This window comes from Chlamydotis macqueenii, chromosome 1 (assembly GCF_036417535.1).
Source record: "Chlamydotis macqueenii isolate bChlMac1 chromosome 1, bChlMac1.mat, whole genome shotgun sequence".
NCBI lineage: Eukaryota > Metazoa > Chordata > Aves > Otidiformes > Otididae > Chlamydotis > Chlamydotis macqueenii.
Genome location: NC_141556.1, coordinates 38,593,803 through 38,609,490, shown reverse-complemented (window position 1 = coordinate 38,609,490; position 15,688 = coordinate 38,593,803). Strand labels below are relative to the sequence as shown.

The 15,688-nt window shown below is 37.0% G+C and overlaps 1 protein-coding gene across 1 annotated transcript in view; it reads right to left on the bottom strand.

The window, feature by feature from the left end:
* Positions 1-580: 580 nt before the first annotated feature.
* NUP107 (nucleoporin 107) overlaps positions 581-15,688 on the bottom strand; it is a 29,723-nt gene continuing 14,615 nt past the window's right edge. The window contains exons 13-28 of the mRNA XM_086748990.1: positions 13,840-13,930; positions 12,608-12,684; positions 11,989-12,048; positions 10,417-10,562; positions 10,256-10,304; positions 9,062-9,131; positions 8,513-8,631; positions 6,843-6,881; positions 6,344-6,494; positions 5,201-5,307; positions 4,095-4,197; positions 3,756-3,916; positions 3,120-3,245; positions 2,304-2,417; positions 1,846-2,013; positions 581-930 (exon numbers count right to left, since the gene is read on the bottom strand). Of these exons, the coding sequence (XP_086605116.1) occupies positions 823-930; positions 1,846-2,013; positions 2,304-2,417; positions 3,120-3,245; positions 3,756-3,916; positions 4,095-4,197; positions 5,201-5,307; positions 6,344-6,494; positions 6,843-6,881; positions 8,513-8,631; positions 9,062-9,131; positions 10,256-10,304; positions 10,417-10,562; positions 11,989-12,048; positions 12,608-12,684; positions 13,840-13,930 (1,689 nt within the window). The 3' untranslated portion in view covers positions 581-822. The remainder of the gene's footprint in view (positions 931-1,845; positions 2,014-2,303; positions 2,418-3,119; positions 3,246-3,755; positions 3,917-4,094; positions 4,198-5,200; positions 5,308-6,343; positions 6,495-6,842; positions 6,882-8,512; positions 8,632-9,061; positions 9,132-10,255; positions 10,305-10,416; positions 10,563-11,988; positions 12,049-12,607; positions 12,685-13,839; positions 13,931-15,688) is intronic.

The following is a 15,688-nucleotide window of genomic DNA, read 5'->3' as shown; positions in this document are numbered from 1 at the left end:
GTACTGCGTATTTCTAAACACACACACACACACGTATACACAGCGCAAATGGCAGCAAGGTCTGTCAAAGTGTCAGAAGCTGCTGTCTGGGAGAAGGCACCGGAGCCCTCACCCCTACTTAGCGCTACAGCTCCCGCCTCTGCACCCTGCAGTTAAGGGAAAAGCAGCTAAACGTATGTTCACGCACCTACATGGGGCCTCAACAAGGTTTCTAAATAAATTACAAAATCTTAAACTTGGGAGTTTCACCTTTACTCCGCTTCGGGATTACTTTGGCATTTTAGCAACTGCACAACATGCGTGAGAACACTACAGGCCCGGAGGCAACCCCTTCTCTCTCGGTGGCCCTTCAACTTTCGCTCTTCCTTTGATGTTCATTTCCTCCAGCCCCCCCCCGTGTCTGCTGCCTCCTCCCCTGCCTTCCGCACACATCCTCCTCCAGTCGCACTTCCCTCTCTGCGCATTCTTCTCCATGTTACCAGTCTGCAGGCACCACTCTGGCATGTAGCAGAGACAGTAAGGAGGTGCGAACAGTCACCACAGCTATGTGATGACATTTCAGATTACATTGAACAAACACTTTCTGTTTGTGAAGCACTTTTATTAGAAAAAAAAAAAAACAAACAAAAACATTATGAAAAAGGTAGTATAACAAATATCCTCTCTGAAGGTGGTCAGAAGTTTTCAAGTTGAAATGGAAAGCTGAGGGTTGGGTTTTCTCCCCCCCAAAGATGAGAACAGTTTGTCCAAGTGATGGTTTTGTTCTGTTTTATAACCAGGATGTCCATGTTCAGAAGTTCTTGCAAGTATCCGCATGAAATCCTATGACTGAATTTCATACCCCAAAGGATCAAGATCCTGGTCCAAAAGCATCAGAGAAGATTCCCTTAGCTTCTGTAGAAGCTTTCTGAGTTCTTCTTTTGAAAATACCTAATAATAATAATAATAAAAAAAGACATAATGAAGTTATATTTAATTAGCAATCAAAAGCATGGATATCAAAGTAAATAGCGGTTAATTAAGTTACTAACTTCCAACTCCCCTCTTTTTTTTTTTTTTTTCATCCCATTCCTTCTTTCTGTTTAAGAAAGTGTGAACATCAGACATTCCAGAATAGCATTCAGTAAAGGACTGGAAGCTAGTAGCAGTATCCAAAACCTAAAGGCAGTTAAGATAGCTCTGTCTCATAACTACTACAAAGATCACTGGTAAACAGCCAAAATTAATGTTCCTGTTATTGCCGGCTGAGATCTTAAGCCAACCCAGGTGAATGCATCACAGTATTTTTCTTGGCCTTGATGTTTCTTTTCGGATTTCTAATCCTTGGTTTTTGTTTTTTTTTTTTAGGGACGGGGAGGTTTTTTGTGTGTTTTTTTTTTTTTTTTTTTTTTTAAGTTATAAAGTTTTTTGAGGTTGTTTTTCAGGCTTTTGGAGGGAGAGAAGGTTAGGTAAACCAAGTGCTCCAAACCAAAACCTGCTTATACAATGTTCCAAAATGTAATGGAAATTTAAAAAAAAAAAAAAAAAAAAAAAATCAATTACAATTCTACAGTTCAACTTATTTCAATTCAATAGCCCCCATCCAAAAATTAGTAACTGCACTACTCAGAAGAACTGCTTGTCAAAACACTGGCATCACCTTCAGTGTTTCAAAGTTAACTCTTTGATTCCTTAAGTCAGCATACAAGAAAACCTTTTGCTACTGCAGTGAATGGGAAGAGATGAAGAAATTTATGATGTTAAGGAACATATGGCATCTTCCTCTCTATATAGAAGCTTCTTCCACAGTCAACCCACAGAGCTTTCAAATGGAAGCTAAGCTGTCTGCAGCTCTCGCTAACTCACCGTATAAAGCTTGTGTCGCTCAGAAGCGACCGTGTCAGCCAGCCGCAGGCACTCCTGATACTGTCCAGTACTATGTAATACCGTGTGCAGTAAAAAGCACATCATTGGCAGACACAGCTTGCGCAGCAAAATCATCTGGTGTGTTCGTTCGGGGTCATCCTCAGCATCCTTACCGTAGCAAAAGAATATATTAGTATTATGGACATCTAACTTTAAAAGGCAGCTCAGCATAACCACGTAATCAGTAGCGTCAGAAGCACAAAAACTGGACTAACCAGCCTAGGCTGGACTGGCAGATCCGATTTATACGGTAACTGAAGGGGAAGCAATCCGAAACTGGTCACAGCAAGGCCAGAGTGAATTGTAACAGAATAAACAGAAGCATATCAAACTAAAGATGACAAAAGGCACAATCCAGCACTTTGTGGTTTACGCCATGATATAAAAATTAATTTTACCTCTCTAACATCAACCATCCATCCTCCATCAACAAACAGCAACACATTGTACATTTTCTCTTTCACATCAGCTGTAAGAGCATCCAAGAGGCCTTTCCAAATACCATAGTCCATCTGGCAAAGAAACAAAAAATAAACTACTGCAGGACAGAATAATTTCCAAGGCTCTTTTTAACAGACTCTGCATGTAGCATGCAAGAGCCAGCGCAGCTCCAATTCAAATTAGAATCTTCAGCCCATGGCTAAAACTTAAAAGCCTGCTGCTAACAGCTCTTTCCATTCTTGCTTAATCCCCTGTCCAGAGCCAGACAGGTTGTCCAGAAGGAAAGCCACTACAGGAAGATAATTTTGAACAACTTATTCTGTCATGCTTATAAAACAAATACTTGCATAAACTGAATACAGCGTATTCACATTGGCCAGACATGCAAAAAGAACTGTTGTGAAAACAAACAGAACTGCAGCATCTTTTAGAGAGGAAAATGTGACAAATACAAGAATAAAGAGCTAATAGCAAAATCAAGTACTCAGATCTATTAGTAACACTGACAGCCAACACATTATAAGGTACATTTACTATCACATGACAGTATTGTATGTAAAGCTGAGCCATATTAAAAAACTCATGAGAATTTACTGTGCAGTGGCATTACTATTCTACTGTCTCATACTCCTGCAACATAAAAATAGAGTAATTTATAACAGAGTTCTTCAGCAATATGAATTATCAGTCATCTACTCTGTTTCATTAAACTAAGACCACCACCTAAGCAAGAACTTAAACGTCTGTAGTAAATAACCTGAACTTTTACCTACCTCATACTTCTTTTCTTTATGTTCATGGGCCACTTTTTCAGTGAAGCTTGCTTGTGGCAACAAAGAAGGCTTCTGTGGAGCCGAGTTCATGTGTTTAAACCATTCGTTAAAGGTTTCGTGGGCTTCCTGGATTGCATTGGAAACAGCGTTTGGACATTTTTGACTCATACAATTACAAGAATGTCATTAAATGAACAGCTATAGTGCATCCTATAGGGGCCTATAAGAAAGATGGGTACAAACTTTTTAGCAGGGCCTGTAGCGATAGGACAAGGAGTAATGTTTTTAAACTAAGAGGGTAGATTTAGACTAGATATAAGGAAGAAATTTTTTTATGATGAGAGTGGTGGAACACTAGAACAGGTTGCCCAGAGAGGTGGGGGATGCCCCATTCTTGGAAACATTCAAGGCCAGGTTGGACGGGGCTCTGAGCAACCTGATCTGGTTGGAGATGTCCCTGCTCCTTGCAGGGGAGTTGGACTAGATGGCCTTTAAAGGTCCCTTCCAAGCCAGACTATTCTATGATCCAGGAATCAGAAGTTAAATCAAATGGACAAAGCTTAAAGTTTCACCACCACGGCAAAGCCACCATTATTTCTACGTAATAACTTGGAATACAGCATATCTGAAACTCACCAAATACGCCCGAATACATAAGTGTTCCCGTATAGCGTTGTCATCTTCAGCTGGAAGTGGGGTATCCATTCCCTGTTCTTCCCACTGATTATATATTTCTGCTATAGAGTCTTGAGGAATCTTCACAAACACATTTTTTGCAGCTTCATGTTTCTTGGATGCTATGAGAAGGTGAACTGAGTATCAACAGCTTTGCAAATTCCATACTTCATTTTCATAAGCTGTCAAACCCATGCTTTTTAATGGGCTATATTCAAAGTTATATCAAATGTAGTGCCAAGAGCCAATGAGAACAAACCCAACATTTAAAAAGTCTACAATATTTGTGAAGTTTAGTACCCAAGAACTTCCTCATGATTGCATTGCTTTGCTTAAGTGCTTCTGCCCTCTGTGCAGGATCAAACACGAGCCAGTCAATTACATCTATTTTCAGCCGATCTGCCTGTAAAAACCAACATACAGATTCACTAATTTTTCAAGCATACAGCTGATGTCAGACACATTAAATCTGGTTGATGAAATACACAGGTTTCTAGAGATCTTTGGATACCATTATGACATACTAACAAGGATTGATACTAACAAGGATTGATAAAGTTGTGAATAAAGCAAAAGCTTAGACAACAATCTCTGCAATTTAAAAATCATTCAAAACCCCAAGTATTCCCAAGATATTCAGACCAATGGATGAGCATCAGCTCTCAAAAATATTTATGGATTACTACACATCTTTCTCAAACTTTACTATGAATACACTGTACAAACACGGTTTATGGAGCCCTTGCTACAATCTTCAGGGGTGCCATCAGCCTGCAACCACAGTCTTCCAACTCTTGCATTGGACAAACTACCTATTCTGCTTAGTGACTTTAAATTTTGTACTGAACAGGAAAAAAATTGCAAATTTGCAAATTATCAGTTGCTTTCTAAACAGTACTTTGAATGCAAGCTAGTAATAGTACCTCACTGTCGCTAAAGTACCGAGTTGGATCCAACTGACACTCATCAATGATGACAAGGAAACTGTCAGTAACAGCAATGTCTGTCACAGCTAGAATATGTCACTTGAGCACGTAATAAGGTACATCTAAGCTCTAAAGTATTAACCCTTGTAATTCTTAGAAGCTACAATAATATCCTACTCTCAGCTACAACATATTTTGTAACAGTAATTTCACAGGCTTTATCTTGACTTATGGTTTGCATACAGGCATGTTGCTGAGCAACACACACCACAGCCCAGAAGATCAAGGAGATGCAGAAACAGAAGTTACGAATTTGTGCAATTTAACTCCTCACACTTGGTCACATGGAAAGTGTGTTTCCCTCACAGGCTTTTTCAAGGCAATTTCCACCATTGTTGAAAGAGAAATATGAATTATGTATGGTAATAAATGCTGTAGTTGATTGCAAACTAGAGTATCTGTCCTATGAAGTACACTCACCTCCGTTGTGCCTGTATCTAACATCTGGTCATGGTGACTGATATCACCAGCATCCTTCTTGCGGATGTTTTCAACAACGGTTTTTGTTATGGTTGCAACATCCAGACCTGGGTTAAGAGGGAACTATGTAAGAGTGATCATGAATTCAAACTTGCCACAAAATTAATTTCGGACTCCAGTTGTTGATCTCATTCCTTACTACTAGTGATTCTTATGAGTCTGTTCACACTCACATTGTCAGGCTAAATTAAAAGCTTTTGAGATATGTAATTTATTCCAGGTATTTTAGAAGAATGATATTTGAGACAACAGAGAACATCAAACATGGGGAAAAGAATAAGACAACTATCACTTTTTTCAGTCTGTGCTGGGGACCAGCATATAGATTCATCTGCTAAGACCACTGATTCCTACCACTCTGATGACAAGTCTATGATTTGACAGGAATGTACCAGGAAAAGCTCAGCATAGTTCTTATACAGAGGCTGAAGCAGGATGTTTTATTTTTGAAACCTTAGCCAACTTTTTAAAAGAAAATGACTAAAAATTATTGAAGAAAAGTTAAGACACTGAATTCTGCATCAAATCTATTTCTTTGTGAATTCTGAGTGGTACAGAAGCATTGTCAAACACTGGACAGTGTGCTGCTTCACTGTAGTCCCTTTTAGTGTGATGTATAGGCCTAAAAGGAAGCTTACAATTAAGGCAAGCAACCCACTGTGGCTAAGGAAGAACACCATAAATCAGACAAAAAATTTAAGATACTCATAATCTTCCTAAATCCACAAGCAGGTAGTTATTTTTATAATTAGTTTTCTGAAAGAATATGATCACATCAAGCTTCAAAGCATTTATTAGAGATAGGCAGCTGACATTTATTTCCTGCTGTGTTTGGACATAATCCAGAAGCAAAAGTGGTATTCATTTAATTCAGAAAAAGAATTGCAATTCCAGGTCAGTTAAAAACCACAATATACCTACTTGAAGAAGTGATCAGTAAATTAATTGTATTTAACTGAAAAATGAAGAGACATATGAAGGAAACAGTATCATCTTCATAGCTGGGTCTTGCATTAAAAACTACTGAAAGACAAAATAACCCAGGATATAAAGAGATAATTTGAATATCAGCATAAAACTCACCTGCATCTTTTGCTAATTCAAGGCAGTGGTGGCGTTGATCACTTTCAGTAACATCTTCGAGAAATAACGCATACTGAGCAACAGCTAGCTCTGGGGGCAAGTGGCTAACGTAAAATGCTATTAAATCTATGTGCTTCTCAGATATCATCCGCTGCAGAATATGAAGCAGATATTTAGAAAAACATATTATATTCCTCTGTGTAAACACATGTGTTTACACTTATATAAAAAAATAAATGTGTAACAAATTTCTGATTATTTTGTTCTGATATAGGAAGATTCCACTTCTTAGCTTCTAAACAAGAATCAATAAAACCACCTCTTATTTAAGCACTGCTGACAGAAAGTCTGCATATTACACAAGCTTCCACATATCTCTTGAGAAGACAGCATTAACTGTGCCATAGCTCTTTCCATCCTGTAATCTTAAGTCTCCTTTTCTTCCTCCTTTATGTCTAAATTACATCAGAGAAAGCAAACAATATTTTCCAAAGCTTACCTGAATGTAGGTCTTTAGGACTTCAACAGAAACTTCCTCCTTATTACAAACAAATATAAATTCAATTTAAAATCATAAGGTGGAAAAAAAAAACCCCAAAACTTTACAGACTACCACCGTGACACAGAGACAAGGTTATTTGCTTATCCCTGCTTCAGTAATCTACACATTCAAACGGACACAGATGGAAGAACGGTTTATCTCAGAGACTGATTAAAAAAAATGTGTCTTCTGATTTAAAGATTTATTGTTCCAAGGGTTTTCTTTTTCAGCAACCACATAATATATTTTTTGATGTAACTGGAAAGTTACTCTTTAAATTATTTTTCATATCTTTCCACTTTACCGTATGTTTTTTATTAATAAATAAAATGTCAAGGCATGACAAGGACGTCAAGGAATGTCAAGGATGACTACTGCAGTGTGCTACACGTACTGTTGTATTATAGAAAATTCTAATGTTCCTATGTACAGAGTATAAATATCACCTGGCTCATCTGTAACAGCCTATAGCAAACAACCAAAGTAGCGTGAGAGCACCTGCTTTAGCTAAGGCTGAAGTGTTTGTTGTTGTGAAGAACTATCACTTTAGCTTGATATATGTAAATGAAATTAGAGATTTTCACCTAAGTATATACCTATGCGAATTGTATTCAAACATCAAATAAGGAACATAATAAAAGCCTGCACAACTGCCTCATCACTCTGAGGTCTACTGAGGGTTGATCAAGTAATCTTCCAGTAAATTCACCTACTCCAAAATTGTAAAGGCAGTAATCAACAGTTACTCACAATCCGACAATTAAATTTATGTAGGAAATTGCACCTGATTGACTAGTTCTACCATACTTTAGCTTAAAGACCTACTCTATCAAATTTTGAGTCTGGCTAAAAAAAATATGTGTATAACACACACACACTCCCCTTAATTAGCTAAATGTTAATTGACTTAAAATAAATTTCAACAAGGGAATGAAGTAATGATTAGAGCCATGAAACAACAACATAACTCAGAGCTGTGTTTAAATCATCTAATGAAAACACACATTTGTCTTTTGCCAAAACAGGTTACATTCAGAAACTTGTTTGATACATAAGTGCTTCACATTTTTAAAACAGTAGAAAAGGAGAGCTTCTAATTGCTTGTAATTGCCTCAGAAAAGAGTAATTGCAGCCTATGAGACCCATCAGCACATTTAGCATAAATAGGCTAGGTAGCTAGTAGGCTATACTTAGTAATTTGGGGAAGATATGAAAGTTTCAGCTAGTACCAATTACCTCAAGCAAAAACATTTATGAGTTTACAGCAACAGGTACAATTCCGAGGACCATGTGTAAGGTCAGGTTATATTCAAAGCATCTTGGCTGCTATGAATAAGCCTAACATTGAAGTTTGAGTCAGGTCCTTCTCAGTAAAGGGCTTATAAGTAGAATCCATCATCCTCAAAAACCAATTTTCAAGCTGAACTGGAGGGGAGAAGGAGACTCTTTTCTAATGTTGACTGTTGTATTTAGGCTCCAAGATCAACAAATACACTGTTTAAGCATGCAGTTCCTCATCAGCCTGGTAGTAATTTACCATCATTGTATGTAGTTTATATAGTTACAATCATTTCTACTTCAAAGACTAGCTATTGCTATGACAACAAATCAAATACAAGTGAACTTACCTTAGTCTGCAGACCCAAAGTGCGGAAAAACAGAATAAGATGTGTCATGAAACGAAGGAGGTGTCCTGGGAGCACACTTCTGTCTTTGGAAAGCCATCTGCTGAATTCTTCCATCAAACCTACAGCCACCAAGAAAATGTCAATACTGGCCATATCATGGGGAAAAAACACTTAAGAAATGTTTCAGAACTATGCATTTATTCAACAAATGTAACTTAGCCTCAGAAGCCCAACAGAACAGAAGAGCAACAGTTTTGGAAAGATGTAGCAGTTTGACTTAAATATCTGCTGTATGTATTTTGTAATTTCTCAGAAAAAGTTACAGGAATAGTCTCACATATATTCTGACACATTTACATGATTTCATGACTTCTTTGAAAACTACAGCAGCAGGTCCCTACAGTTCTTGATTAAAGAAGCAGCTTAGCTTTTAGGTGGAGTTTGCCCACTGTGTGCTTCTAAAATCCATTCACATATAAGTTTCTAGAAAGGTCACCAAGAAATAATGTAGTCAGTTGACATTTAAAAATCACTTAGAGAAAAGCTCACCATCCACATCTCCCAGTATAATGAATTTCTGAATCACATGATAGTGTTCCTGATTCTCCTCTATAACCCTCTGGGGAGAGAAAAAGAAAGTTCAAACTTTGAATAAAATCTTACAGCATAATGTATAAAGAAAGCAAACTTACAAATAAAGCAAAGGTTCCTTAGGGAAAAAAAGCTATTCTGCATAAAGAGCAGGAGAAAAGGCACTTGCTATCTCAATGTCAAATTACAAGAATATTGACAAACTGAAAGAAAGAACCAGAATATAGATCTGTGGAGTTAATACTGTCATGGAAGAGATCCAAGACTAAGGGCTTTTTGCTCTGACGAGGAAATAAATCACAATGTTACAGAGGATACATTCTACAAAGTCACAGAAGCAGCAACAAGGTGTATAAACCCCTTAAAGAAAAGGCCTGCAAAACTTACTTAAGGAGGAAGAGCTTTTTTTTTTTTTCCAGTAGAGGAATTAATACATGAAATACAATTCAAATGCACATGTACAGTTGCTACACGGTGAGGATTGCACTAGAAAGGCAAAGGTAGCTGGGTGTACCCGCAGCTGACTGCATCAATCCATAAGCTTTCAACCTGTCTTTGTCTTAGCAATATGATAAATGCTCTGTGTCTACTCCATCAAATAAAGTAAGCGTAGTTTCAACTTCATCTTTACAAAATTAACATATAAGTTATATATTCCATCTTAAATAAGTATCCTGGGTGTTAAAAGTAACGAAGAAACACAGCCTGTTTAAGCAAATATGCTTTTCAATTTTGAAAGGCCTGGTTTGGAGCATGCACACAAACCTCCTATGAAGAAAATCGAAACCTCCTATAAAAAAAACAGCATGTAATCAATCTTTGCACATCTTATCAAAGTGTTAAGTAGTTCGTTTACTCTGTCTGCTTTGTATGTCTGACAGCACTTGACAGTCAGCTGTTTCTCTAGCACACCCAGCTAACTTGGCAGATAGGGACAAGACAAAACCTGTATGTTTTTAATCATTAAAAGGTGGCAGCATATAGAAAAATCTATTTGAATTGAAAAATTACACATTATAAAGGTGGAAAACCTAAAATAAATCAGTCACTGTGCATATCTGAGCATTTCATTAAGTAGTTTAGTAAAAACAGAACCCAGTAAATAGTTAAAAATGGTAAACAGTGAGGAGAAACACTGTAATTAATAAGTACCTTTTTGTCTGTTGCCTGAAGTTCTTCAAAAACTTTTTCTGAAGTCCAGCTTCATTCAAAGTAGGAGAGAAAAGGCAAAAAAACCATTACCTTCAATATTCCAAACAGATCATACAGGTTTTTTTGTTGAGTGTTGGAACATAATTTTACTTAAAACTTACTTTGTTTCTAAATAATCTCTAGGGAGCTCTTCCATCTCCTCTGCAGTTATTACTGAGGTTCGTATTTCCTGCTCAACAAGAGTGTCCACCATGACCCTGAAATATGCCCACACAGTATCTTCCCAGGTATCACAAACTGGAAGAAGCTGCATATTTAAAAAAAAAAAAACAAAAAAACAGAGCAAAAATTATCAGAGATGGAGATCTATCAGAATCCAAACAGAACAACTGTAATTTAGGATCAGACTTTTGGGCACCAAAGCAGACTAATAACCCCCTTGAACAGCAGCCCTTCCTTCATCAAAGCAGGATACAAAAAATCCTTTAACTGAATAATATTGTAGTTCCTTGATTATTTTGTATCAAAAGTAGTCAACAGCAATTGTTCTATCGTTTTTCCAGAGGCAGCACCACTCTGACACCATTTCCCCTCTTGTGTACCACCTCAGAAAACCAATCCAGATGAAGACTATCCACTCCTTCTGCATTTTTTCAGCAGGATCACTTTGCCTTACTGGTTTTATGTCACAGTTGCACAAATCTCAGCGCAGTAGTGAGCAGTGAAGGGTAGGAGGGAGTACCACTGCTGTGGTGATATCAAGAATTTTATATCCAGTTCTTCTCTGAATCTTGCTAGGCTTTCTCAGCAGCAAAACGCCGGGACAAGTTCCAGAGAAAACACTGCATTTCATGAAACACTTGTCTCTCACAGTAATTTTAAAATTACCAAATTTTACTGACATTACTGGCATTTAGTATCATTAAATGTCTCTTTGCTCTGTCACAAGAAGGTAAGTATCTTCTGTTCTGTAGTCTGTATAATTTTATAATGCCCTTTTTCCTGTAAAAGAACCGATTTTAAATTTCAGTGAATAAAAATTGAAAACATTCCCTATTCCCCCTCTTTATTTTCTGTATTATCTTTACTACATCATATCAAGATGAGGGGGTGGGAAATCAAGCTCCTCAAGTAGGAGCTTACCACTGATTACTCTAACAGCATGAGAACTTTTATGATAGCCTGTAATGTTCCTCATTGTTCTTGAAAAAAAAAAAAAAATTAAAAATAACATTAAAAATCCACTAAGAGTTTGAGAGCACAAAAACATCTGCAGGATTAAAACTAATAAAAAGACAGAACTACTTAAAGATAAAAGTGAGCATTGTACAGAATATGAAACCTATTAATAATGAAATTCAGGTACAGAATTATTTTTGGATATACCAACTCGTCTGTAAGAATATTACGCAGGAAAGTGACTGTATAAGCTCTTAAATAACACTAAACTAGAAAAAAACTAAACCAACAACATTAGAAGTGTTTGTACCGAAAGTCAAGTACTATCCCACCAGGAATAATACTACGAAAATTCTATTGTATGTTTAATTAAGGCACATCCATCCTACAAAGAATGTGTCTACTAAAGCAGCAATGTTTGCTATTGTCCTGTTTACTACGTCTTTAGAAGTACAATAACCAGAAATCGCAGTATTTCTGATGATACCACCGTCACATATGATAAAGAAAATGCACAACTACCAAATACCACTTACCTAGGAGGCTTCACATACCTGTTTGAGGTTTCCACTCAGTGCTGCATAGATTGCTCTCTCATATCTATTAAACTGCTCCTAAAATAAACAGTAAGAAATTACAACTTTTAATTACAAAGCTTGTAAGTTTTCTAGTCACTTTACATCTTATTAGAGATTAATCTGTTACAAAATGTTCCATCTAACAGTTTCCAAGAAAAGCTAGAAAATCACACAATGTATCGGGAGCCAAAATAAGAATATCAAGTGACTTCCCCTTCACTGGCATTCCCTTGTAACTTATCTGAAAAATTTATACTGACAGGAAAGAAAGCAGCGTTTTTCCTTTTCCATTCAACTAAGTCAAGACAAAAGTAAAAGTCAGTGTGTTAGCAGTTTCACTTTCAACCAAATTAAAAAAAAAAAAAAAAAAAAGTGTCAGACATTTCCTAAGCCCAAAAAATTGGTGCTGGTTATGTAGATTTCTCACTACAAGACATAAATACATTATTTCAGAAGGCCACCTACATTAATTGCATTAATTGTAAATCCTATAGGCAGCAAATACAGAGGAGGTAGGTTTACTTAAAATCATGTTACAGAGTTCAGAAAAATTCAACTTCATATATTACTATTAAGCACATCAGCATTATCTTACCTCTTCAGCCATACGCCAGCAACTTATTTTCCAAATGCACCTGTATGGATTCCCTTGAACAGGCTCCAGTTCTTTTCCTACATACAAAGGATAATTAGGGGGGCAGGGGGGAGGGGAAAAAAAAAAAAAAAAAAAAAAGGTGCTATTAAAAAAAGAGAAACGAGTAACAAGGTAAAGCCTATTTTCTGTTACTAACCCAATTTCAATCCCTTTGGAACTGTTCCCAAAGCATTTGATGCTTTCAACTGGACTGCAAAGTGGCTTTTCTGGGAAGTTTGGTAAATGCATATCTTAAAGTTACAGTATTTTGAATGCTTAGCTGCTATCTAGCTTTGAAGAAAAGAATGTTTTTTACTATAACATACCTACAATGTTTACATTTGTAAAACACAAAGTCAAGGAGAAAAGGAATTTTTTATATCTTAAGGAATACAAAGTTCTAAAAAAAGTCACTGCTTCCATGTTGCTATTCTGCATGCATCTGCACGAAGGCATACATCATGGAATTAAAACCTGCATAACAGCAGGCTAGGTAGGTACACTGAAAACAAGGCTAGGGCACGGGTGAAGCACACATATAAAAGTAACAGGCTATCAGGATTTGAAAAGTAGGAAAGCACTATGCCTTCCACACCTGGCTATGCACAACACTTAGACACATTCTTAAACTCTTTCCAAAATCCTGCAATGTCCTGAGCATAAAGAGAAGAAAGGTACTGTGTTATAAATAGGTCTGTGCGCTAGGAACTCCAGAACCAAGGAGAAAGGTAATTTACAGTTTTCAAATATATGAGAAGCATCTCTTTTTCCTGCATTTACATTTGCTGAACTCTAGTCCTACTCTAACTTTCTGAAGCTGGATATAGAGTCCAGCTATGAGTCTGTAAACAATAAAATGTTTGCTAGATGGCACAAGTCAGATGTTGAGAAAATACAGACTGAATTATACAAAGGTAGAGAACATCTGTCCAGAACTGAGACATCTATTTCCTAGTGATTATGCTTGATTTTAAAAAATAAAGTGACTTTAGCATGTTAAGTGGATTCAGTGACCTCATACCCTCAACTAAAATAATTTCACAGTTTTTACATGTTCAACGGACATGACAAAATAGGCAAAAGGCTCTTTAGGTGAAAAGAAAGAACTGATTCTCTTTGCCACAGACAGATATTAAAAGAAAGCCCTCTGCCCTACTTTTAAATCTGTCTCAAACGCACTTTGAAGTAGATACCTCCACTTATGTTAGGATCATGATACAATTTCCATCCTTCCAAAGTTGCAGCTCTCCAGGCCTGACCACATCGTTTGCATAAGCGCTGTGCCTGAAAAATAATAGATTTTCTCAGCAACAGACTTCAAGGTAGGAAAACCATCAGCTTCTGAAAAAATCTGAACATTATTAAAATAGTTAATTTGTGTAGAGATTCTACTATGCAAAAAATAAGCACAAAGAATCTTAAACTCAAAACAACTGAGAGATTTCAAAGTAAATAAAATGTCATCAGTTTTTTTTTCACTAAACATTTTAGTTTTTCAGTCAGTATTTATAACAATGCGAGAAATATGCTACAGTCTCATTGCTGCTGGCTTAAAACAGCTGTTACATATCCTTCTGGTAAGTTTAGTTTAAGGTGTCATCTTGTTGCTTAGATGTATAATCCATTTCTTCTCGCAGTCATCTAATTTTCCAGTTGACTTAGCCTTCTAAACCCCTCACGCACTTCTAGAAATAGCAATCCCACCCTTTCCGTAACGATATTCAATAGCCTATGCACTAGCACAAACAAGTTTAATTCAAAGCCATTTGAATAGCATGGAAAGTAGAACAGAAACTGTACAAAAAAAAAAGCTTCTCTACAATTCTTCCAATCCTACACCCCTGAAAAAAAACAAACAAAAAAAGTCAGCTAAAGGTTATCTAATTAGTCTGACTGGTACTGTTCCAGGACTGACAAAACAGTATGAACAGTGAGAGAAACTGCAATATGCAGTCTTGGTTTGTTTAGACAAATTCTGTTCTTTTCACCCTGGAAGGCTGCAGAGAGTCAACCATTTTGGGAACAGTGACAAACAGTAAATTTAAAGAACAGACAAGCAAGTTGTTCTAGCTTGCCTGCTGTGTATTACCTATTGTATGGTAATTGAACAGCAGTTCATTCTTAGTTCAGAGTAAATTCAAAGTATTTTAACTTACTCTTTCAGTAGTGAATAATCAACTTCATGCTTAGCGGACAGTTGAGACATCATAGCAGTGACTGCAGAACAACTGATGCTGCAAATTTATATTCACATTGCCCTGCAGCAGCATGCTCATGTGCCCATACTATCAGAAAATTAATAGCTGTGTACCATATCGGAACAGAGTACTAACAGGTAACCACATTCCTAAGTCTAAGGTCTTGGGCACAGGAATCTCAAGTCGCCCCCCCGCCCCTTACTCAAATGTCATCATACATACATAGAGTCCAGTATAAGGGAACCAGTTTCCAGCTGAGGCCTTTAGACAACACCACAATAAAGTATTTACGTGATTAAATCATGAAAGCCACCTGACAACTGGGAATCTTTATTCAGAAAAACTTTAGGACCAAAATTGCCTGGATGTTACTCAGCTAAGGATTAATGCAAAGTATTCACATCACACATTCTCTAAGGTGGGGGAACAAGCAGACTTACAGTGAAAGAGTTAGAGGAGGATAATAATGTGTTTTCTAGAATACTCAGATAAAGTCTATCAGTTTTCACTGCTGAAGACCCTGCCAAACAATCAAGGTAAGAAAACGAAAGGTAGAAAGCAAGAAAGAAAAGTTATTTTCACTAATAAGAGCCATCCCTGTAAATAACTGCCTTTCTTCTGATGGTGCTATTAGCCTGTGGAGCTTGTGCACTGGTTCCCAGTACTCAGTCCTGGGACACACTACCAAGTGTGCCATTGCAACTTTTTGTATAACAAGGTGACAAAAATAGGCCGGACTCTCTCCCTCCACTCCACTCAGATCCAAACAAACGTCAGAGGAGCAGAGCAAGTAAAGTTTGCTTAATTTAATGCTATTTCTAAGAAAACATCAAACTCCTCTCTC